Here is a 25,587-nt window from a genome sequence, read left to right as displayed (position 1 = left end):
GGAGCTTGTTCAAACTGTAGAAAGAGTCCTTTTTGTGTAGAAAGTGAACGCAGCAAGATCACTTTCGTTTACCTTGCAGTACGATAGACTTCTAGTCATTTCACGACAGTGGGACCTGATGAAAAGGCCGTAAGGGAAAAATAAAAGTAGTAAGGCACATTGTAACTTCTTTTTGACCCGATTCAGGACTCAGAAAGGCAAGGTCCTCCTGTTCATCTAATATGATCAAAATAAGAAAATACGTTAAGTGACTAGAGTGACATGGGGATCACCGTCATGTAGGGTCCGAACTCACATGTCGGCGACCCCCACATCATGTATTGTTCGGCATCAGATTGAGCTCCCATCACGTGGTGTTCCATATTGGGAAAAATCAAGAGAGCCCATAAAAAAGAAAAGGATAAGATATAGAAGAAAATAACATGTTAGTAAGAGATGAGAAGTTCTATAATAATATTGAAAAGTCCTACCTATATTAATGTTACTACGTAATTGCGAAGGTAATTGTGGGTTCGGTCACCCGGGCCGGGGTCGATTGTTCTAGGTAAACTGTTATTTTTTTGTTGCTGAAATTTAGGTAAATTAGTTGAGACTGTGCATTCAATAAAAGTTATGCACTCGGGAATACAACCAATAAGCATGAAGATTTGCAAACTTTACGATGACACTCACATAAATTTCAACAAATACAAGGTGTCAAATGGGAGGTTCGATGGAGACTGTTACGCAAGTACTACTACCGCTAACCAGCTAGCATGCACTGAACGCGTGGCCTTCAATGAATCCAAAGAATACACTGTCCTGGAGTACTACTCCTCTGCTGATAATTAATTTTCCTAATCTGGGGTGATTTAGCGTGGAAGAAGGAAAGGGATAGATTCCCGTAACGAGGCTTTCGGTCCACCGAGACGCCGACCCTTTGCCGACGCATCCTGCCGTCCGTTTCCCGCTGAGATCTAGAAGCGGACGGCTCACAAAGGAAGGCGGGTCGGTGGGTGGGCGAGCTTGACTTTCGGCGCGAGGAGAGCCGTTGGACTTTTCTGGAGGTGACACACCTGCAAGCAAAGCGCACTTCTCCTTTTCCTTTGTTCGAAAAAATAAAAATAATATTTCCTCCGTTTCATGATTCTGGTCGCTGTTTAATTACAAATTTACACTAAAACAACGACATGAATAAATAACACTGTATTAGTTAATACCACATGGGAACAAGTATTGTAATATCATCAAAAAAATATGCACATGCATAGTTGCTGTACGACTTTAGGCAATGGAGTTAAGGGTTGGCTAGCTGCTCACGATATCACAGTCACATTGATGCGTCGAGCCGAGCAGCTAAAGCAGCGGCAGCACCAAAAAAAAATGCTGAATCACGATAAGATGAACGAACATACGTGTAGATAATACTATGCCTCCGGTCGGAATTACTTGTCGAAATATTACATGTATCTAGACGCCTTTTACACATAGATATATCCGTATTTGAGGAAAATTGAGACAAGTAATACCGATCGGAGGAAGTATATCTTTCAGATAAGGATGCTGAGGTTTTGGGTACGTGCTGCATACGTGTAGATGCAGCCATACTACATACAGGCAACGTCAGCCAGTCAGTGAGTCAGCAGGGCTCACTCAACTGCTCCATCCAGTTCCAGCCAGCAAAGACGCTTTCGTCCACCCCGGTTTGGGCGTCTGGCTGGGCGTATATATCCGTCGTGGTCGTGGAGCCTGTTGAACGCGGGCCGGACCAAAAATACTCCCCAAATGATATAACTCGATATTATGTGCAAGTGCAACGGTGACTGTTACGTGCTGAGTTTAAAGGCGACGTGGAGCTGACGCGGCCAGGGAGGGAAAGAGGAGCTGCCGGATGGATGGTTCCGGCGCGGTCCGCGTGCTCCAACACCGGCTTCAGGCGATGGATCATGGAATGGAAGAGAGAGCGCGACTGGAAGAGGGGCCGCCGTTAATTGCCCCGTGCACACACCGCCTCCATCCGCTCCCGGCAATGCTTGCTGGTCCCTCTCCTGTGCCTGTTGTGCGTGGGGGAATTAATCGAGTGGGCACGGCCTTTTCTCATAGTCTGGAACCGGGTTCAGAAAAGGGGAAACCTACCTGTACCTGCCAGAAAGAAGCAGCAGCAGCAGTTGTAGGAATGGGAGACTCTGCTGTACCTGTACGCCGTCCCAACCATGTACTGTATGTATGTGTGTATTCTTCTCAAGATCACGGTGAATACTCGTGGGAGGAAGAAGGATGAGGATTATAAATTATCATCAACTGTCCAAGACACGTGGACCCCATGTAATCTATGGGACGACTCCCTCACGTGCGGTGTGCAAAGGAGGGCGACAATGGAATCCAGCACGACACAAGTGCAGCTTACTGCCTAATGAAAACCAAAATGGGCTAATCATCTGTGAGCGTGTAGTATCCGGAGTACGAATGTACGATCCTTCCATCGCGCGCTTAGGCCATCCCAGCTTGTCCGTTTGGACCAAAATCCTTTTTTTTGCCGGACACGATCCATTTCTGATCCAAATTTGCGCCGGTTTGGGTCGTGGCGGATGATCGTTTTTGCACTGGGCTCGTCCGCACCTGTCACATTTTTCTTCTCCTGACCTGCATGTACATGAGTAATAAAACGAACCAAATGTATGACATTTTTAGGACAGTAGCGTACCCAAAAGTGAATTAGCCAAACGGGTCTCCCAAGTCGAGTTGCCCTTACCCCAGGAACAGGAACTGCACTTGTTAGCTGGTGTGGGTGGCCAGACCGGAGCTACCGGCTAACTAAAGTACCAGCAGGCAGGCAGCAGACCGTGACCCACAGGACAACGTCCAAACTGACGACACGGCCAGTGCCCAGTGCTACTGCTTAACTCATATATACACGTGCACCATCCTGTATTGTCGAACCACATTCTCTCCAGCCCTACTTTCGCATGTCAACACGCAGCCAAAACGTCAGGTACGTAACTAGTTGTAAACACCAACTGCCCTGGCAGTGCTATAGCCTACAGCAAACAAATCTGGAACATTTAAAAACTTGGCTCAACACCTCACTTTGCTTCCAATCCGAGGGGTATAGAGGAGATGGGACAGATGATGAAGATCGGATACAACGAGTCAAGAAACATGTTACCATGTCTTTAAGTAGACAGAGTTCAACAGGTTTGTTAATACAGCAGTACATACATTAAGCAAGCTTCCCGGTGGTTATTGAACCGCTACACACCATCAGACGCTCGCGGGTGGTAACACCCGTCTAGTAACCATAGCTGGTCCTTTTCATCATCCTAGCAAACTCACCGAAATCTATCTCTCCGTCGCCTGTGAGGGGCCAGACACACAAAGTTAAATCTCATGATTTCCAGTATAGGATAATGTCCAGAAAAATCAAGTTCTTGGAAAATATAGAGAAACAGCTAACCATTTTGATCTGCCTCGTGAACCATTTCTTGAATCTCTTGGAGAGTGAAATTTTCACCCAACTCTTTGGCAATCCGCTGAATATCCACATCGGAAATCTTTCCCTGCACGAGCACACGGTTTGTAAGAACACGTCTAGCATAAGTATTGTGTTTGATTCGCACAGCGAACTCTACTAGGCATTACAAGATCAACTTATCATTCTGAACCACGTCACCAAGAGATATCCAGTACTACCCTCTTAAGTCATAATCAAGGTTAATCAACACGGTTTCAAAAGGGGCACTATGACCGCAAATTTCTATGAAAATATGCTGCTGTAAATAAAATCAAGTATACGTTATGGAAGTCCTACATGCTGGTATTTGTTCTGCAAACCTAAAGTTGTTTGACTGGCAAATACTCCCTCCGTCCGGTATTAAGTGTCGCTAGATACTAAAACGTGTATCCAGACAAAGTTGCGACAGTTAATACCGGACGGAGGGAGTAGTATTATAAAACGACCCATATTGTTACTTGGAGGGGAGTAGTAAACTTTAGCTACTCACGAATTTGTGAACCCATTAAGCATGTAGAAGAAGAAATGGACAATTGTCTACTAAAGCAAAAATCACTTAATCAGCCGTCTAAGGCTGCGTTTGGTATTGCGGTGAATTCTCAACATGTTCTCAATCTTGTTTACCCCACCAGCTTTTGCCTATTTTGTTATTTGGTTAATCAACCTTTTCCTGTTTTCATGTGCATTTTTCCACAACAGATTATAAAATAAGTTCAGCGCAGCATATTTCAGCAACGACAAATTAAGCCTGCAAAGCTAACCATTCGATCACCTGGAAAGTTGTAGCCGACCAATAGACAATACGTAAAATGAAGAAAGACAAAATTTTACATTTTTATCTTGGTCAATAATACGGAATGCTTTTGTAAGCTCTTCTTTAGTATCTCTCTCTCCAATCTTGGCAGTCATCATGTGCTCAAACTCCTCATAATCTATCGACCCACTGCCATCTTTGTCTACATCAGCAATCATCTGGTTGATTTGCTGCAATATCCAAAACCAGGGTGGTGTGTCAGTACGACTTGCTCATACAGTCGCCATATAGTATTAAAAGGACAGATTCATCAACCAGCTAATTTTTAGATGGCATAAATATAATACTCAAGGAAATGTTTGGGGGCAACACAACATCATTAAGAATTACACATCAGCTTAATTGTGCCCTCATGTTAGGATTGTTCATACAGCATTGCATTGTTTATTCAACAAGCAGGAATGCAAGCACTGTGTGCAGAAAGCTGTTTGATCATTTTTACAATCCTACATGAGTGGGAGAATTGCAAGCACTCCGAAACCGGAGGAAATGAAAAACTAAAGGACTTGGAAAGTGAAGTGGTACCTCTTCGGTCATCTCAAATCCCAAGGCTCTACAAACGAAAGCAACAAATTTCAGATACATTGTTGCCAAACACAAAATATGGTGTTGAAAATGACAACGGTATGAAATTACTACCTCATGGCAACATTCAACTCTTTGGCGTCGATGGTTCCTGATATGCGAGCACACATAAAAAAAAGTAAACAGATCAGTGAAGCAATACCATAGAGGAACAAGTGGACAGGTAAACAAAAAGATCCATTACCAGAGTTATCCGTGTCAAAAAGATCAAACGCTTCCTTTATTTCCTGCCTCTTCTGTTGCGTGAGGCCATGAGCACGAGCCCTAGGCCTCTCTCTCCTGGTCTGCCCCTTGACAGTAGACTAAAATACAAACACAGGTACCAGAAGAAGATCAATGTGGATGATGTTACCAGTCGAAATTATCAGGAAACATGCGAGTAAAAGTTCATGCGAAAATTCAAATCTTGAAAAAAAATAAGCTGCTTTATGTGACTACAGGGATAAGGTTGCACGCCACGGACACGGATCAAGGACTCGGTGGCTGCCCGAATTGGGCTGCGATGTTGCGGGAGGGGAGGGGGGTCAGGAGGAGGAAGGAGAGGACAAGGTACCATGGCTAAGGGAGGAGCTCGTCGATTAGAGTGCGCCGCCGACGAAGAGAGCCGCCGTCCGCGAGGATCTGCCGGGCGCCGAGAGGAAGCGAGAAATTTGGGGGTGGCCGTCGATCTGGCCGAACGCGTCGGCGTTTGGGGAGGGGCGAGGAGAAAGAGAGTACTGGGCCGTATCCGGTGATACCGTGATAGTCATCCAAGTCGTATCTTTAGCGCGTCCCGACTCCCGAATGGCCGAATCCTCCCGTGACTTCGAGTCCTGGGCTCCTGGCCTGCTTACGGTGTTCTTTCATTAGATTTTTCTTCTTCTTCTCTTTTTAGCAGCGTGTCTAGCTGTTCTAAAAAAAAGGCAGCTGTCTAGCTTTTCCATCATCGCCACACATCATTCTGCTTCCGTCGGTTATTCTGGCTTCATCCAGGTGCAGGTGTTGCATCTAAACTAACAAGAGGTTTGACCTAGCTTTCAATTTTGATTTTTGAAAGGTGACATATCAGATGAAAACTCTCAATCGGTGCAAACTACTCTTGTAGACCATCGAATCAGGAGCTCACAGCAAGTGGCACCACAACATCGCCACCAAGGACCGGCGACAGATGCACGGGTTCACCAAATACAAATACAGTACATCCTCCGTTTCTAAATACTTGTTGCATTAAAACAGCGACAAGTATTTAGGAACGGAGGTACTAATATGTATAGTCAATCCAACTATAATTCAGTGAATCACTAATTTCTTTGGACATTGGCAAAATGAACCTTGATTGCACACTACTAACATGATATACACTCTAAAACCCTCCAAATTGAACACTAATTTCACATTAGTTGGACTACCTTTTTTACACTCATTAATTAGACTACTTTATAGTATCATTTGGTAACAGATTGCTCCGTGGATAATCAAATAAGTATTTCGATCATTCATGTGAAAAGTGTCTAAAAGTACTCATCATTTTTTCTTCCCATAACGATATGTATGCGTATTGAAATCAAAGTATGGTTCAAGACTTCAACTAACTTCAAGATTTATATTGGACACTGTGTGAATGTCACGAAGCTGTCATATACTTTTGAATTTCATAAAATTGGAGTAATATACATGGGACTGCTGGAACGGGGGAGGAATCACGATACCCAAACATGAATACACGAGGAAGTAAAATTGAGCAGAATAACTTATTCAGGGGGGCAAAAACAACCACCCATGACATTCCGATAACTACATGATGGTGTTGTCCCGAAATGAAAGACCATGCCCCCAGCATGAAGCTTCCAATTGTTAAACAGTTTATTTGTAACCATGCAGCATAGAATTTTGACATGCTATCTGCCTCACTCGGGCCTTCGTGACGCCGCAAGCTCTTCCATCCTCTGGCGCATTTTGTACTGCAGCATGGGTGGAGCACAATCCAAAGGAGTTTCCCCTGCTCAAAAAGTTCATGAGCGTTAATTATTTTATCACTGGCAATTTGAACTAGTAAATAGTAATGATCCATAAAGTAGCATATTGGACAATGTAATCTAGAACAATCCTTCATCTTCGTGTTTATTGCTTATGCATTGATCTTAGTTTATCTGCCTTCTCGAAGTTAAAAGTTATAGCACTGAACTTGAGGACATGCTAGCTCCTACTGTGTAGCAAGAGCATGCTATGGTATTATCGGAAACTAGAGCAGAATGGCAGGCTGGATGGAAATAGGCATTTGATGAAGATTATTCAACTTTAACAACACAGAGATGTACGGTATTCCAAGTTATAACAATGAATGCCATCCATTCGGTGACAAAATGAGGCAATGATTGTGAAACAAAAAAGCAACCTTGTCCGTTTTTCCGTTGAATGTTTGCTCCACTATCCATGAGAATAAGGGCAATCTCAGTCTGGTTAAATAGCGCAGCCTGCAATTGCACATAGACAGATATTGATTAGATACTTTTGCTTTTGATATGTATATGTGCCCAACACCATGATCTTCTGTAGCAGAATAAAGGATATGAACCACTAAGCTATTTACAAATGCAAGCAATAGGCAATCATGTTGGCATGCAAAGGGGTCCTCAAATTATACAGAAAATATAGCATCTGGCACATAAGGAAGCAATAAATCCGAAGTATGCAAACTGATCTGGTGAAGTGTTTCTTTGGATATTCCATGGGGCAGCAAAATATGTTATTTTGAGCATTAATGTGTACATATTGTATATCATAGTGATGCATGGGAGTGCTGTGGTCCTTATGCTGCAAATTCTGTTACTCACTTGCTCTTGAATGATTATACTTATATAAGCAAAAGATTACGCAAATGGTACGATGTGTGAATATATGTTGACCACAAGGGAGATGGAGATCTTGAAATACTACATACCAAATGTAGCAAAGTAAATCCTTGCTTGTCGCAGTAGTTACAATCCACTCCCTGCCCAATGTTGATTGTGAGAATCAAGTTGATAAAATGAAACAAGAGATAGAGAAAGGTACCTCACTCAGAAGTTTCTTGACAGCATTAATATCCCCACTTTTAATTGCTTCCCTTAGCCCCTAAAAGGAACAAAAGCTTCAATTAGAAGATGAAGAAACTCCTACTTTTACAGGTCAGAAATATTCCAAGTACCAGATAGATAACGTAATAAAAAGGAGAGCTATCGAACTGTTCATAAGCATACCTCTCCAGTAACATCATAGTCTGACAGATTCTTATCATTGCTATCACTGCTCATCAGGCCAAGATTTAAGAATGAGCTGTCACGGTGTGGCACACAAAGAAATGAGATGATCTGTACAGAGGCAAATATTTGTGCCTAATGAAGATATGAAATCTTATTACAAAGTTTGGAAACATTGTGGTAGTAAGATAATGGACAACATCTGATATAGATTTTGTCGAACAAAGTTGATCATATAGAGCGAAAGCATCCAGCAGATTTGTAGAGACATATGGCAATAAGTTTAACACTCATCTCAACAATGCCTGAAAGTGGAGTCTACCATACCTTGAATTGCTGCTGGAAGTAGCCGAAGCCTTCTTGGCACTTGGATCAGCTGACTGTTGGTTGCTAGTAGATTTTTTAGGCCTTGTGTTTGATTGAACAGTTGAGGAAGTGGTGCTAATATTCTGCTGCACAGGATCATTACTTCATTAGGCTGGTACATACCTACCACACCTGTTGATAGACTGGATTGAATCGTCTTTTACCTTTACAGGTGCAGGTTCTGGTTTCGGTGCCTCGCATATGCACAAAGGCATTCCACACTTGCACTCTACAATTGCAGCTGAACTTTGAGCTGCTGAATATTTTGTGGGCGACGAAGCATCATCTTTATCCAAATTTAACCCTGACAAGGAGTCAGACACACTAGAGACGCTCACGGGTGAACTCTCATTACGAACACCCCCGCGTCTGAAACATTACACATGAAACCTTAACTATATAACGAACAAAATCTGCTTATCTCTAAACCAAACATAAGTGACTGCACAATCAGATTCAAGCAATCGGGCAGGCTACCTGGAGGATTTGCTGAAGCACTCATAGCAGACCCTAACGTCCGTGTATATCCCGTACTGAGGCAGGGCCTGGAACCAATCGAAGCAAACAGTTTCAAGCTACTAAGCTTTGGAACCCCAACTCCCCGGGAACTTCAAGAGCTAGAGCCTAGAGCAAACATGATTCCTACACATAAACTTCATCGGTTTTGGGGTTTCTTACCATGTGGTACGAAGAGTGCTCGTGGCAGAGCGTCCTCCCGCAGTTGCGGCAGTGGTGCTGCAAGAGCTTACAACTCGTCAGAAAATCAGAAACATGGAGCTCAGCCGATCTATGCTTCGATCCATAGCAAACAAAAGAAGGAATCCCCGTCCGGATGAGTCAGGGGGGAGAGGGAGAGGATGCGTACGCGGCGGCGGAAGGTGGAGAAGGTGCAGCGGCAGACGTCGCAGTGGGCCGACTCCTGGAACGGCGGCGGCGTCTCCATGGCTTCCCGCCGGCTGCTTGCCGCGAAACCTGATCCGGACCTGATCCGGAGCGGCTTCGCGGAGGACGGATCGGCCCCGGCGATCTCCCGGCGTCTGGTCGATCTGAGCCGAAGAAGGCGATGGGGGCTGAGGAGGCGAATTTGGGAGTCGCCGAGGACGAAGATTGAATTCTCTGTTACTCGATTACACAATGCAGATACGCGACGCCGGAAGAGGAACGGAAGTCGGTGGGCGGTTTCGGACCGTCCATCGAAGGCCTATGTACGGCTGAGATTTGTGTTGTCCCCTGACTCCGCTCCGTTCTGGTAACAGGGAAGAAGTCCTTGTTGAAATTCAAGACAACTGATCCAGCAAAATAATTTGGCATGAATTGATCCAGCAATTTAACATAGCTAGGTATGCAGTGAAAACTGTTGTGAAATGAATCTGTGTGTTCTTTACATTGAATGATGATCATATATACACAACAGGAAGGGACACCAATACATGCATTGGTGTCCCAAGTTTTGGACATTCGCGTCCCAATTTTGACACGAACAGTTACATCATTAACTGGCTAATTAACTATTAATTAACTAATAACTAGCAGGTGTGCCCGTGTGTTGCTACGGGTCAATAAAATCACAAACTATTTATTTTTATTTTCTGCGGCATGCGGGTGTGGTGGCGTCGATTGTAAGATGGAGTAGGAAAAATCGTGAAAAAAACTGGAGAAAAAGAAAATAACGGGCAGTGGCATATTGGTTGTAATTTTAACGAAGTGAACCTACGGCGACGACCCCGACCGTATCATCACCACCAACTCCAATTTAATAGATAGTAATAGATTAATCCTAATTGATCATAAATAATTATTCTCAACACTCCCCCTTAATCAACAAATGCGTCTGGTAAATTGTTTGCAATATGTTGCAAATTTATAATTTTCTGAAGATGTTGTTCAGTTTCTTGAGTACGTGGATCTGAGGCGGAAATGCCTTGGACTTTCCAATGATTTCCTGGCATTGTTGTTTTTGGTACTTTAATGCTCCTCCTAATGCCGGGAAATGATCCTCATTAAAACATGGATACAGGACGCTGATGATGGTTCCTCATTAGAAGTTCATCATGCTTTTCGGCTAGAAGTAAAACATGGATAAGGTCAGAATATCTATTGAATTGGCGTGCACGATACTGTTGCTGGACGATCCTATCGGCCGGAAGCATAGTGGATAAGGTCTTATCAATCTTTTCCGCTTCAGAAGGTTCCTTCTCGCAAAATTGCAACTTTGAATTTTTTTTATGAATGGCATGATTGAACTCTCCAATAGATTTAAATTCTTGTAGGGGTAGTTGAGTCCATTCATGTGTGGTTTCAGGCAAAATCACGGCCTTCTGTTGTTCATATATAATTTGAAGGGCAAGCCATAGTGTGTATAGATCTTCTTCCATGAGATACTCTAATTTGAGATCAACATGGATGTGGTTCGTTATAGTATATAAGGCATTATATTTGTATAAATCTACGATGTGGGGTTGTCCCTCTTGAGGAGGTTGTATGGTTGCTGAAAGACCGCGTTACGCAAGGCTCACTTTTACGTCCATTGCCCAAGTTGGATAGTTTCGACCGTCGAGGGCGAGTTCATCAAACTCTTTCCCGGTCATTTTGTTCTACATGGGGTTGAAAAACCATGGATTTTGCCAATTACTAGTAGGTAAAGCCAAAATATTGTGATCATCGTTGTAACTAAATTGCAAGAAAATGCATAAGATTTAATCGATGTTAAATTCATATAGTGTAGACCTCAAATAACACTTTGAAGATAATCACCGATTATTGGTGTAGATCTCTCAGCTCTACGCGAAAAGTTCGCTGCTTTCAATAAGGTGTATGTTGCCACGGAACATTCAACGCCATTTAGCATTTTACCGTTATTGAAAGACTGTAGCACCTTGTGTTATTTTTTAATTTAATATTGGAAAAGCACGTTGAAGGTAGTCATTGTGTGTATTCGACACAATGTAGACCTCTCGGCACTACACGAAATAATTCGCCGCTTTCAATAAAGTGTATGTTCCCACGGAACATTCAACGCCATTTAGCATTTTACCGTTATTGAAAGTCTATAGTCCTTGTGTTTCGCATATACTAAATTGAGGTAGTCACATAGTGATAATTTTTGCTTATCACTTAAGAAGTTTTTTCTTGAATCAAGTCTAATTTGGGCATTTTTTATGCCATTTTGGGACTTAATCGTTGAAGCAAAACTTTCAAATATGCAAGAAATAAAGATCTCAATTGCAAAAGCGTAAATATCACATGTAATAGGGGATGTATATCATACAAACTCATTGAAAACGACAATATTTACATTGACATTTACATAGGAATATGTCTTTTAACAAGAATCCATCCTAAAACCACTGGAATCTAAATAAATATAAGTGCAGGGACCTATAAGTATGAAAATACTACTACTAAATAGATACATGGACCAAATCGCAAATAGCCGAAAACATTGGGCTTTTTTGCAAAATGGCATTTGCCAGTTGGGGGGGGGGGGGGGCGAGCGCGCGCGTGGGCCTTGGCAGCCTTTCGGCCGGCCCAGGTCGGGCTGAGGGACGCAGGCGGTTGGGTATAGGGGGGGGGGGACGGTAGTTAGGGTTAGGGTTCCCCCGCCCATCCCGCCGCCGCCGTCCTGTCGTCGCCGCTGTTATGCCGCTGCCGCCGCTGCTTCCTCGCCACCCCGTTGCCGGCGCTGTTAGAGGGAGGGTGCCCCCCCCCCTCGTTGGAGGAGGAGAAGCCGAGTGCCTTCGGGTCCCAACCGCCGGTGGCCGGACAGGCGCGGTGGGCGGCCATGGCAGCCGCGAATTTGCGGAGAAGACACCGGGCTTCCGGGTGAACATCGTCCAGCACTTCTCCGGCGTCGTCGTCGGTAGTTGGAGCGGGATCGGCGGCCGGGGTGGGTGGAGTCAGTGGCGGGAGAGGCAGCGCCGTGCCGTCCCTCGCCGGGCACGGCCCGAAACCATGGACGGGGCAGTACAACGGCAGCGGAGGCGGTGCAAGGGCGAGCACGAAGTCATCCTCATCTCCGAGCATGGGCGGCGCCGGTCCGGCCATCATCCACTCCATGGAAGGAGTGTATTCCGAGGAGGCCGGCAGCGCGTTGTGGATGGCGCGGGGGCCGATGGCGCGGAGGCCGATGGTGTAGCCGCACTCGGGCCGTCGCTGGTTGCCGTGGCAGTAGCCCTGCGGCCTGGGCGTGGTCCGGCGGCATGGTGGCCAGTGGCGGCGAGGAGCCCACCGACGACGAGTCAGGCGGCGCCGGCGTCCACGGTAAGCACCGCGGCGGTATCCTCCATGGCCGAAGAACTCAAGAAGAGCAACAAAAACAAGAGGCAGATCATAGATTGCCATGTTCCTCACCTTCTTCTATTTTCTGTGATTGTAGAACTAACGTAGCTGATAACGTGTTGTGAAATGAATCTGTGTGTTCTTTGCATTGAATGATGATCATATATATACAAGGGGAAGGGACACCAATACATGCATTGGTGTCCCAAGTTTTTGAGCATTCGAGTCCCAATTTTGTCAAAATTGGGACACGAACAGTTACATCATTAACTGACTAGTTAACTATTAATTAACTAATAATTAATCATAATTGATCATAAATAATTATTCTCAACAAAAACAACAAACTTGTGATGTGGGCCTTTAGATTGACAATGTGCGTCATAAAGTGGAGGAGTATAACTTTTAAGCAACCAATCTACTTCGCATATAACCTCCTCCTGCCCACGACATATTTAAGTGGCAGTTTAAAAATTCCACATAGACATATTTAAGTGGCAGTTCAAAAATTCCACATATCTATGTGGCCCGTTAATCATCTGACGGTCCACATTGCCGAGTTTACAAATTTTCACTGAATTTCAGTTTTCGCTAGATATTTTAACACTTACCATTTGACAACATGCCACATGATTTATGGTCCGAACGGTTGCGCATTTGTTCTGTGGACAGTATCCACACCCATCATCACAAGCGAACACAAATGTACTGTTCAAAAATATAGGAAAAAGTATTGGTATATAAAAGTGCACGAAAGTTTTCTTTTTACATGTATATCGTGATGTTCAAAAGACAAATTTAGTACAATACAACATTTTCAATACCACAATATCCGTAAGGCCTACGCGTTAGCCTCAAGGGATGACCTCAATAGTACTAGGGAAATATACATGACACAGAATAGAGTGGGAAGAAAGGAACAACAATTACCTATGTAAATAGCAAGCATAGTATACATGAACAAATGATAGGGAAGCCCAATACTATACTAGAAGACAGGCCCTTAGAAATCTGGGTTGATATCATTGACACGGCAGTTCTTGATGATAGCATAAGCATCCCACACTTGCAGTTGCATAGAAGTTTCATGAGCGGATATTGGAGGAATAAAAAATGCACAAGAAGACACCATGAATACTCTTCAAGAAATGGCAGTAGAAAACGAGGTCCAATACAAAATCTAAAATCTGTTGAGAGGTGCACAGCAATTCTGCAGTAACAAATGGCAGATCTCAAGTAGATAGTTCTAAGAAGAGTACATTAAAAAAGATCGTGCATTTGGACAATATAAAACCCTCAGAAACCTGGTTAAATCATACATACAGCCTTGAGGTCTAGTACGTCATACGGCACTTGCAATGCATGGATTTCCTCATTGAGTAGAACATATTTGGAGTTCCAAGGTCTTTTTCTTAATCAAAGATAAGCCATAATAGCTTTAATTTATACAGCATTTCTAAACTGCAAAAAAAAAAACTCCAATAGTATAAACAAGACAAGCACACAAAAATTTGCGTTGATATCATTGATACGGCCATTCTTGACGCCAGTATAATCATCTGGCACTTGCAGCTCTTATGTTTCATCAGTGGGCATAGCAGGAACAAAGATGCTCAATGGATATTATTTAAATGGATAGTACAAAGCAGTTCAACTCCAAATCGGTGTAAAGCAATTCTGTAGAAACAATTGATTATCTCAAATGGACAATTCGAAAGAAAAGCACATTAAGAAGCTCTTGCATTTAGACAGTACAACCCTCAGAAATCTCATTAAATCATAGACCAAGCCTTGAGGCCTAGTATGTCATACGGCACTTGCATTGCTGAATTTCCTCATTGGGTAGAACAAGATCAAAGGCAAGCTGGAATAGCTTCAATTAATACAACAAATCTAAAATACAAAAAAAAATGCAAAGCTAATGTCATACACCTGAGAAAACTTGCATCGATATCTTGACAAACTATAATCATATGGTACTTCCAGTTCATAACGTTTCATCAGGGTACATAGGAGGAATAAAATGCACGAGAATCCAGTCAAACCACCCATAGATAAACTTCGAAATGGGAAAAGAAATATATTCAGATTTAAAATCCAATGTGTCCAAGAAGCAAAGCTTTTGCGTTTTCTCGGGAAAAAAATTCCAAATCTGTCAGAGGTGGAAAGCAATTGTGTAGGAACAAATGATGCAATCAGGTAGACATTACATGAAAAGTGCATTAAAATGGTCTCAAATTTAGACAATAAACCTCAGAAACTTGGTAAGATCATACACCAAGCCTTCAGGCTTAGTAATGTCATATGGCACTTGCAATGCATGAGTTTCTTCATTGGGTCAAAAACCTTTATTTTCGAACCTTCATGATTTTTTCTTCAAACACTCTTGAAGGTGAGAATTAAAATCCAAATCAGCATGAGAGATGGAAATCATTTCTTTAGCAACAAATAATTCTCTCAAGTAGACAACTTCAAGCAAAGTACATTATAAAAGGTTTCACAATTAGAGAATAAAACCCTCGGAAAGTTGGTTAGATCACAAGCCACAAGCTTTGAGCCCTAGTAATGTCATATGGCACTTGCAATGCATGAGTTTCGTCATTGGTTACAACAAGAACAAAACACAGTTAAGTAGTCACAAAGAGAAGTGTCATAAAAAGGAAAGCTGGAATAGCTTCAATTAACATGACATATGTCGATCTGTGTACTACAAACAATGCAAACATACTGGACTTGAAAACAACTTGAAAGTCCAAAGAAGTCAAAGTCCTTTTGAGGCTGTTGAATTAAAAAAAATTATACCACAAAGTTGCATAAGAAATTATGCCAGAAAATTATCGAGGATAGATGCAAATTATCTAGACCTTACTAGCCGCTTTCAGAACTTTTTTTCTTGGTTACTCTCTGGTGATCTGAGTTGAGTTTACCTTTGCTTCCTTAGATTCTACACAGGAGGTGGCCTACAAGAAAAACTGTACTCTTTTGTTCATTGTAATAGTTATTTACGCATGCTTTGATCACTTTAAGTGATGATGCACTCCATATGGTATGATCTGAGAAGCCAATGATGTGACAGTGCTACTATATGTCACCATGTTCTTGTACAAAACTGGAGTCTGGTCTCGATTCTGTTCTGGTGGCATATTTTCTGTTATCAGCTTATGCCCGTACGCAATGCATCACAGACCTTTGCAGTATCCCCACCGTACCCAACATTATGGACCCTTATTATATTAGCACCATTCATAATCGCAGCTGTAGCAGCAGCAACAGTAGCAACATCTCTCTCAGCTGGATCCACACGATTGCATATTTCACCTAAGAATCTTTTCCTTGAGACTCCAATTAATATTGGCACATGTGAAGCACCTAAACTCATTTTCGCCATCTCATGTCTAATGGATCCCAAGCCCCTGATAACTTCAAGATTCTGACTAGATTTCTTGGAGAACCCAATGCCGGGATCAAGAACTATCCTCCACAAAGGAATACCAGACAACTCTGCTTCTCTCAACCGTTCATATAACTCAGAAGCAACTTCTTTGCAGACATCGTCATACTGTAAATTCTGTTCACTTTGCATAGTTGATGGATCACCTCTCATGTGCATGGTAACATATGGAACTCCAAGTTCAGCTACAACTTCAAGAATATTTGGGTCAAGCTTTCCACCAGATACATCATTAATCATGCTGGCTCCTCTTTTTACAGCTTCAGCAGCAACTTGCGCGTAGAATGTGTCTACTGAGAGCAACTTCCCTTCCATCTCGGGAAGTTTTGTGATTGCATCCAGAACAGGAACCAGCCTCTCAAGTTCTTCGTTTGCAGATAGCCTTGTTGCATTGGGCTTGGTGGATTGAGCACCGATATCAATAATGTCTGCCCCTTGTGATATTAGCAACTTGGCCTGAGAAATGGCAGCTGCCACTTCTAGAAACTTACCTCCATCACTAAAGCTGTCCGGCGTCACATTAAGCACTCCCATAACAAGGGTCCTCTCACGCCAATCCAGCAGACGACTTCCAACAGGAATTACCCTTTTAATACCTTCTGTTCCAATTACAGATTCACCACCAAGCTTATTCCACAAATCAAAGAACCCGCCACTGCACTTTGAGAGAGAGTGCCAGCTTTTCTCCATACAATCGTCGGCAGAAGAACCTAGAAGGTCAACAAGAGGTGCTAAAACAAACGGTCTCTCATGGATGCGTTCATGTGGCACGATTAGAGTCTCGGTATTGATCTGAGAGTTACCATACAGAAGAATGTCTAGATCGATTGGCCTTGGACCATACCTTATTCCGGCAGTGCGCCCTATATCCTTCTCGATCTCCTTCAGCTTCTTCAGCAGATCGTGAGGTCCCAGCTTAGTTGTGCCCCTAACAGCAGAGTTCAGGAACCGTGGCTGATCGGTCACATAAGCAGGGGCAGTCTCATACAAACAGGCGTGCCTCGTGATTTTTATGCCCAAGCTTCTCATGAGCCGCAGCGCTCTGTCGAACGTACCGATCCTATCTCCCACATTGCTTCCCAGTGCAATCACAATCTCTTGGTCGGCAGAACCACCCGCCCCGGCACATTGCGTATACGATCGGGCACTGTGCAGATTAACATGCCCAGGCGCTTTCCCTGAGGAGTGGAGAGACTTCCTAAGATCCAACGCTGTTACATTAAGAGTGATTCAGTTAGGACTCATCTTTGACTGTATAAATGAGCTGGGAAATAAATGTTGGTATCTCTCAAACTTTAAGAACGCTACCTGAAAACGTATTCGGCGCCGCTAGCCCTCCACCGTAGTAGCCGTAGTAGTTCTTGGCAACGGCATACATCTTCCTGACTGTCTCCTTCGCATGGAGCATCTTAGAGCACACGATCCAGGCCTATTCTGCTGCATAAGGTTGCATCTAGCTCTAGGCCGTGCGGAGAGATCTCCGTGGTTGATGCTGTACCCCTGCGGAAGTGCGGAGTGAATCAGCTCCCTCGCTTTACAACTAAATCTGCGGAGTAAAAAGCAGCGTGCTGCTACGTTGGAGCTAAGAAGCTAAATCTGCGGCGTAGCGGAGAAACGCGTACCCGAAGCTAGCCGCGGGCGACGCCCCGCACGTCCGGCCGCGCTGGTCCGCCCAGCACAGGCGAGCGGCGGAGAAGGGTAGGTTGGTTGGTGGTGGCACCGTCGCTCGGCAGGTGGGGGAGGAAGACGATGCGGCGGCGGCGGCTGCTGGCTGTGCTTTGCTTTGTTGCTGGGTTGGATTAGTTTAAGTCCATGGCTCCATGTTATCGAGATCAAGGGCATCGTCGGCAACAGGCAACAGGGGCGCGGCCGAAATATGCAGGGCTGGATGGGCTCAACCGCAAGACGCGGCCGAGAGGCCGCAGCGTTTGGGCTAAATGGATGGGCCCGTCGTTTCCCCGTTCGCTCGCGTGGCCACGGCCCGCACGGCCGCACGGGATTCCCCCACGAAGAGCACTCGCGACCGCTGCGCCGCCGAGGCACACACACGATCGGCGTCTCTTTCGAGGACGGCAGCGCGAGGCGAAACCCGTGCGTTTTTCCCCCGTCGGGCGGGTGCCGCGGCTGCTCGGGTTGGCAATCGACGAATCGCCGGTATTGTAGATGTGCTTCTTCCCGATTTCAGGCATTGCGTCAGGCAGATGGACACTGGTTCCACACTTCCACACCATCTGGTTCATTATCGCTTTCGTCCAGATTGCTGGACTGGAGTCCCCTGCATTGTTACCCTGCAGCACATCAGGGGATCTTCTTCCAAGCCCTGGTTGGTTTCTGACTGAATCCTTCCATCTACAATTCTACAGGTTAAATCCATATCAAACCGAAATTGTGCCCCACAGAAATGATACACAATCCACGGGATGATCACTGCCATTGTCCTGATCGCACATGGAATTTTTCTTTCAATATTAGAATCATAACGGTTGCCAATGTGATACAACAACCACGCAAACAACAGCTAGAGTGCTAGACAGTATCTACTTGCCGGAGTCGACGAACAGAACGAAAGGAATAAGACCAAGACCCGGCACGGCAATGCCAGTGACCAAACTGTAAATTTTGTACTGCTGCTGCTGCTACACTAGCACTATCACCTCACAAAAGTTCTCTGAATACTTCAGGGGTTGTATATCGCTTATAACACATAGTCACCAGATTCGCTGTGGCGCCGTGAGTAGTTCTCGCTGCTGGACATTCTCGTGATGTTTGCCCTCTGCACGAGCCGGACCAATGACTGGACGACCTCGGACATCGGTGGCCGGAACTCTGGCTCGGCCTGTTGAAGGTTGCGGGATAAGCGTCAGCAGTATAGAAACATCTGGGAGCACAGACAGGTGGATTCCTTGTACGGTTATGATTGTACCTGAACACAGAGGGCGATCGCGTCGGCAAAGCGAGACAGGGATTTCGACGGGTACAGCCCCTGGAGTGCTGGATCAACCATCTGGTCTAGCGCGTCGATGTCATGCAGCTGCGGGGTAGCCCATCGGACCAGTGACTGCTCAGATCGTGGTCGGGACCTGAAACAGTTCGGAAAGCAGGTGGTAATTCAGCCTTCCCAGGACTATATGTTTTTATTATTACAGCATATTGGGGAAGAAATGATGGATAGTGCAGTATATGATTGTGATTGGCAAACCTGTCAAACGGTTTGCGGCCAGTCAGGAGCTCTAACATGACAACTCCAAAGCTATATACATCACTCTTCAGTGAGTATTGGCCAGACATTGTCAACTCAGGTGCCCTATAACCCGAGTTTTCCTCTGATTCCTGAAATTGACACTACATAATTACTTTCTAGACAGAAATGCTTTACCTAAATTTAATTTTGTTTATTAGAATACGGAACAGCGCACTTGTATCATCTCAGTTGTTGGATCAGAAACTACCTATCCTTGCATCTAAGCACCGAGAAGTGTTATTCAATCCTGCATATGTTTGTTCTGCTACTGTAATTGCATTGCAACATGCCTCTACTGAATATTTCACATAGCACCATTTTAAATTGAGTTATAATCCATACATAAACAAGATAATGATAAGACAATAGCTAGCCTTGCATCTGATACCGAGTGTTTTTATAGTGTTATTCAATCCTGCATACATTTATTCTGTTACTTGAACAACACCTCATTTTCGCCTATACCGAATATTTCACATAGCCCCATGTTACATTGAGCTATAGATCCTAAAATAAACAACCTAATAATATGCACCATCTGCTGCATTGCGGGCAGAGTCATTTTCTGTTGATGATTAATCGTAAATTGTGCGACAATTTCCTCAGAAGTAGTGATGCAGTTAGAGGACATAGTGCACATCATGTACCTGGAATTCCTGGTTAGGAATAAGATCCGCATACCCAGAATCCGAAAGGTGGGGGTTAAGCTCATTATCCAGTAAAATGTTTGATGACTTGAAATTCTTGTGAATCACAGATGGCGAACATGTCTCATGTAGGTACCTGCAAAATTCGCATGATTAACATGATCTTTAATTTCTAGATCTAAATGAAGGGTTGGCAGGCCTGTTTCACTTACTCTAATGCCCTTGCAGATCCGAGGGCAATCTTCACACGGTTATTCCAAGACAACGGTTTGCTTTGATCATCCACCAGGTTAAGTAAGTCATGGAGAGAACCATTTTCATAGAATTCATATACCAACAAGCACTGCCCATGCTCTGAACAGTAGCCAACTAGCTCAGCAAGGTTTGGATGATTTAGCCTTGAAATATTTGCAACCAACTCAATGAACAAATCGGAAGGATAGCTTGGGAATGCAGAAAAGTTGATTTTCTTTACAGCCAGGACCTGGAAGTACCAGCAAATGGTGAAAATTCAATATTTCCAATTTGGATCATGATCTGAAAACAGCAAGGGCTTTATTTTTTATTGGATCTTGTACTGTTTTCTTTTAGAATTGGTCATCAAGTCATGGTAACGAAAATTATACTCCGTACTTTTGATTCTTTTTAACCCTATTAACACCATTAAATCATGCATACCACAGTATTTTGCAAGATTGTATATATCCATGTCTACAACACACTTCCATGCTATTATATTAAAAAAAGCATGCAGTTACAATTAGATAAAAATAAAGTTCAAGTGAAGCAAATTATCTCAGTTTACTTTCTAGATATAGTACATGGGTTTAGCATGCTGAATTTTTTAGCATATCCACCAGCAGGAGTTATGACAGTAGGAAGTCCCAATACAGTGGATGTTAGTACAAGGAAATGGTTACAAAATTTGCCATAATGTAATGTTGAATACAGGAAATAATTGAAATCAAGTAATTAGGGAAGCACCTTCTGATCGTTTAGTTGTGCTTTGAAAACACGTCCAAATGACCCCTCACTAATAAAATTGTTAGCACTGAAGCTTCCTGTTGCTACCTGCAGGTCTGCAACTGTGTATGCAGGTGTTCTGATGGAAGACAAACTTATTTTCCTTGTGACAGACTTGCTTGTGAGATCATTTTCATCGAAGGACTTGTGCATGTCAATTTTTGTTGGAGGTTTTAGGCTCATTGAAACAGTCTTCTGCAATTGATCCTTGCCAATTGTTGAGATGATCTTGATGGACTTCATCTCTGAAAAATATAGTTTTGACTTTTGAGACAGAACAACAGCATGTGCCATTTACCCATCTTTGCAAAATGCAAATTATGTGTACAGAAGGAAGGAAATGCACAACTTATTGGAAAAGGAAGAGTTAACGATTTATTCATGGGCACAAGAGCCAGTAATGTAGATCTCGGAGACAATCAGACAATGAAACTTACGTTTAAGTCCTGAAGCAAGAGGACTGAGAGGTTCATTCTGTTCAGGGTCTCGTCCCCTTGACAATTTCCAAGATTTCCTCTTGATCACGAAGAATGCAACAATTGCACTAACAACCAACAAACATATTACAATTCCTGCTACTGCACCTCCTTTCAGTTTCGAGTGTTTACTGCCACTGTCGGAAGAGCCATTGTTGCCATTCCTACTTGGAAGAGCAGGCCGTTGAGGGCCCTGAGGCGGTGAAGTTGTACCTGGTGGAGGTGGTGGTGCAGGACCATTGCTAAACGAATTTCCAGCTGTCCTACAAAAGGAGTGGAGGACTCAATTGTGGTTTATCCTATATACCCATAACTGCCAGGTATGATAGAATGTTGGGACTTACTGGAGAGTCCTTATTTTCTTTAGCTTATCAGGTACCCATCCAGTGAATCGATTATTTGCAATATTTCTGGAAAGATTATTGAATGTTGCATTTGTAAGATAATTCAACTCTGAAATGGAATATGTGGTGGGTGTATCAACTCACAGATCAGTAAGAGGAAGATTGGCAAGGACATCTATGGTGCCACTGAATTGGTTGTTCTGCAGATAACTGACAAGAGGCTATATTACATTAGTAATGAAGTAATCATATGCATTTATTCTTATTGATAAAACAAATTGATGCAGAAACAAATGAAAACAATGTACTCACAGTGTTGTCAAACTTGTTAAAGAGTTGAAGCTTTGTGGAATATTAGCAGAAAATGCGTTGTATGAGAGGTCCCTGGGTGAAATGAATTAACGGTTCAATTTCTCCACTAGCTGGGTAGATTATTGTTCAAAGAGAAAACCACTCACATTGTTGTTAGATTGGTGAGCTGGTTAAACATATCACTGATGGTTGAGATTTGGTTATGAGCAAGATTTCTGCATCAAATATAGTAACATAATACATAGTATGGTCAGATATTACCAGAAAAAAATGACTAAGGAAGTCAGCAGATGTTGACTTATAGGAAATAAGCAACTTACAAATCCTTAAGTGCAAACATTTGGGAAATAGAGTATGGTGTGGTTCCAGTGAAGTGATTTCCAGCAAGATTTCTGCAGAGCAAGTTCTTTGTGAGAACTAAAAGTTTGTTCTGCATATAACATAAGATAAGAGCAGCTTGAGTTACACATAGAAGTTTTACTTACAGTTTCTCGAGATTTGGAGGAAGATTATAAGGAATGTCACTGCCTCCAAGATTATTGTTGCTCATATCACTGCAAAAAAATAGATCAGAACCTTACTAACATTACAGTGTAACCATCAGAGCACTGATGCTTGAGATGCGAGAGATCTCACTAACAGCTGAACTAGTGCAGTCAGTAGATTCATGTTGTACCCCAAAGTCCCGTTAAGCCCCATACCGGATAACTTTCTGTCAAGGTTTAAGAGAAATAGTATCAGATAAGAATGGTAAGTAGCTGTGACTAAAAAACACCACATCTAAAAGATCAGCTCACATTGTTGTCACTCTGGAACCCAAGCAAGTGATCCCATTCCACGACTGTCCGCAAGGATCTGCATTTTGGGACACCCAGTTTTTCAGTTGGGGTGGCGAGTTCATCGTTGTGTAGAAGACATTGAGGGCCGTCACTGCATAGGAAAAACAAGATTTGGGACAATCAGCAATGCTGGATGATCAAAATTGCAGGTAAATGGCCATAATGATGTTTTATTCCTACTTTGGTTGTCTGGGTTTAAAAAAGACTCATGTGCTGCAGTAGTGCCTTTGACTTTGCACAGGGAATTCTTGCAATTGATCCTTTGCACATAACTCATCTTAAGGTTGACTTCCAACGAACTAGTGATGTCTAATAAGTTTTTTTTCCTAGAAAGTACACGTGTGTATCAGAACTTCATAAGGTAGCTCCATTTTATAAAGAAATGTCCACGAAAATCAGTTTGATTCTGGAACCAAATGAAATTCTACAAGAACCAAGAACAGTTTTTTTACTGGAAAACATTATGGTCTCACTGTCTTAAACAATTAGAACTTCTGAAAACCCTGACAATTTTTTTTTCGAGGAAGAAAACTATTTGACCATCCCAAACTGCAAAAACCCTTAGTTTTCCATCTAGAAAGGACCAAAGGACAACAGTAGGACGAAAGAAGGAGCTAAACAAACATAGTTTCCTGGTTAATCGATACAACAAGAGAGGTAATTCCTATTAAGGCAAACTAAAAACACTCTCTGAATACCTTTTCAAAAAAAAAAACTCAAATAGACCAAAAATACCAGCAAGAAAAGAATCAAATGAGGTCGTTGGGAAAGCATAGTACTGCATCCCTGAATTTCTAGTTCCCCCTATGAGACGGGTGGGAACTCCTCCGCACAACGGTCTTCTGTTCTTATCTAAACCTAAAATTTCAGGAATCCAGCAATGGGTACCAAAAATGGCGTCTTTACAATTGCAGTAAAAAACCAAAGCGGGGAGGGAATGAGGTGGGCCAAGAACTAATTGAAGAATCCTTTTCAACCCAAACGAACTAATTGAAGAACGGCAACAATTATTAGACAACAAAAATACAATATTTATTGATATTCCTTCAAAGAGAAAAACAGAGATACCTGAAGAAGAACAGAAAACGATTGCAAGAAGCAGAGACCACTTACCATCGTTAGAGTCGGTGTTGGCATTAGCCCCCAAGGAGGCGGTGGCCAAGAACAGCAGCACCACTCCGGCTCCAATGCCCACAGCTCCGCTCCTCCCCCTCTTCATTGCTGCCCCGGTCATTGCTGCAGCACCCGCCTGCAGCCTGCAGGCTCCAGAATCAGGGCTAATAACTTATGCTCAAAAAAGAGGGGGGAGTCTCTTTTGCGCCCCTCCTTTTGTTTGGTATTACTTTCTATCCCTCTCAGCTGCCATGCTCTGTTCTTTTTCAGTGGATTGTGTATTTGTCAGCGAGCTAGAATCAGGGAGGAGGGGAAATGGGGTCCAAGAAGTGCACTTCACACGCAGAGAAACCCCCTTGGAAAAGGTACAAGCTAATAATTTCACTACTGATGTTGATTTTTTGCATTTTCATTTTGGGACTGGGGCCAGTATTGTGAGCAAAGGAGATACCTGATGCATGACCTGGGGGTTGTTAGGTGCAGCTCGGAATACGCGAGAATGGTTATTTTTCTGAGCAATACGTGAGAATGATTTTTTTTAGGAATACGTGAGAATGATACTAGATCCTTGTAAACTAAAATTCTGGTATAAAGATAGTAAAAACTGTATATTTAAGTCTATAAAAGGTTAAGAAAAGCTTGCATGGCAATTTGCCTTTATTTTATGAATTTTGTGGATACCGCAAATGATTATATTTTGTTATGAATTTATAAAGCTAAAGGCTAAATTTCTACTCCATCTTGTATTACTTGCATGATTATTATTATTATTTTCAACGTAGAGCTTAATTTTTTTCCATTTAAAAAAAAGTATGTTCGAATATATCAGTGCAGCTTTATCCTTCTACAAGTGGGATTTTGATTTTCTGAAGATGAATATATTATTTTAGTTAAAGGGAAATGATGAAACGCGAATGAATCAAGTGCCATTAGAAAACTTTAGTATTTGGAAAATGGCAACTTCGACTGATTCGTGTCCTTCTGGAGAACTAATTTATTTATGTGCAATGACACATAACAATAGAAGAGGTGAGTGGGAAGATATTTTAAGGTCGCTTCTTTTGTGGCGTTGTGCGTCGTGGCTCCCATCCCATGCGGAAACGGTGCCGTCCGTGCGGTCGCTTTTGGTGATTGGGAATTAAATGATACAGGTGCGTGCATGCGTGTGCGTGGCTACGGTACTACTCGCTCCGTCCAACAATAAGGGGCGGGTTCGGTTGACAGCCTTTGTACAAAAATTACTTTATGAATATGTGACTAATGTGATCAAAATCATAATTATAAACAAATATCCTTAGGTAGAAATATAATGGATATAAATCTATGTCATATAATTATATATTAATAGAGTAATTTGTGGTCAAACCATTGGTTAAAGGAAAGCTAATAC

At 43.0% G+C, this 25,587-nt stretch overlaps 3 protein-coding genes across 6 annotated transcripts; all 3 read right to left on the bottom strand.

The window, feature by feature from the left end:
• Positions 1-3,040: 3,040 nt before the first annotated feature.
• On the bottom strand, positions 3,041-5,629 carry LOC100844343 (probable calcium-binding protein CML13). The gene is made up of 7 exons (XM_003562618.3): positions 5,443-5,629; positions 5,074-5,191; positions 4,944-4,980; positions 4,830-4,857; positions 4,322-4,474; positions 3,434-3,536; positions 3,041-3,333 (listed from the first exon to the last, which is right to left on the bottom strand). The coding sequence occupies exons 1-7, from the start codon at positions 5,443-5,445 to the stop codon at positions 3,269-3,271; spliced, it is 507 nt and encodes a 168-aa protein (XP_003562666.1). The 5' UTR covers positions 5,446-5,629; the 3' UTR covers positions 3,041-3,268.
• Positions 5,630-6,486: 857 nt separating this feature from the next.
• LOC100844046 (vacuolar protein sorting-associated protein 27) lies at positions 6,487-9,623 on the bottom strand. Of its 2 annotated transcripts, none has more exons than XM_003562617.4 (10): positions 9,339-9,623; positions 9,152-9,208; positions 8,951-9,018; positions 8,638-8,842; positions 8,435-8,559; positions 8,108-8,183; positions 7,923-7,982; positions 7,810-7,860; positions 7,264-7,342; positions 6,487-6,867 (listed from the first exon to the last, which is right to left on the bottom strand). In XM_003562617.4, the coding sequence occupies exons 1-10, from the start codon at positions 9,414-9,416 to the stop codon at positions 6,776-6,778; spliced, it is 891 nt and encodes a 296-aa protein (XP_003562665.1). In that variant the 5' UTR covers positions 9,417-9,623; the 3' UTR covers positions 6,487-6,775. The 2 variants fall into 2 exon arrangements, with proteins under 2 accessions (XP_003562665.1, XP_010235408.1); XM_010237106.3 differs by having other exon boundaries at positions 8,435-8,556; positions 9,339-9,622.
• A 3,907-nt stretch (positions 9,624-13,530) lies between these two features.
• On the bottom strand, positions 13,531-24,499 carry LOC100843434 (folate synthesis bifunctional protein, mitochondrial). 3 transcript variants are annotated; one of them, XM_003562615.4, is made up of 17 exons: positions 24,198-24,499; positions 23,043-23,175; positions 22,886-22,957; positions 22,731-22,799; positions 22,566-22,637; positions 22,392-22,460; positions 22,246-22,317; positions 22,078-22,143; positions 21,934-21,999; positions 21,551-21,852; positions 21,075-21,358; positions 20,303-20,574; positions 20,091-20,226; positions 19,402-19,532; positions 19,126-19,282; positions 18,915-19,038; positions 13,531-17,413 (listed from the first exon to the last, which is right to left on the bottom strand). In XM_003562615.4, the coding sequence occupies exons 1-17, from the start codon at positions 24,316-24,318 to the stop codon at positions 15,906-15,908; spliced, it is 3,654 nt and encodes a 1,217-aa protein (XP_003562663.2). In that variant the 5' UTR covers positions 24,319-24,499; the 3' UTR covers positions 13,531-15,905. The 3 variants fall into 3 exon arrangements, with proteins under 3 accessions (XP_003562663.2, XP_003562664.1, XP_024317483.1); XM_024461715.1 differs by lacking the exons at positions 13,531-17,413; positions 24,198-24,499 and adding an exon at positions 23,265-23,388 and having other exon boundaries at positions 18,636-19,038; XM_003562616.4 differs by lacking the exons at positions 18,915-19,038; positions 19,126-19,282; positions 19,402-19,532; ... (11 more) ...; positions 23,043-23,175; positions 24,198-24,499 and adding exons at positions 17,511-17,702; positions 17,825-18,046.
• Positions 24,500-25,587: the final 1,088 nt, after the last annotated feature.

Source organism: Brachypodium distachyon, chromosome 1 (assembly GCF_000005505.3).
Source record: "Brachypodium distachyon strain Bd21 chromosome 1, Brachypodium_distachyon_v3.0, whole genome shotgun sequence".
NCBI lineage: Eukaryota > Viridiplantae > Streptophyta > Magnoliopsida > Poales > Poaceae > Brachypodium > Brachypodium distachyon.
The sequence above is the reverse complement of the archived record's forward strand: the minus strand, read 5'-3'. Positions and strand labels throughout refer to the sequence as shown.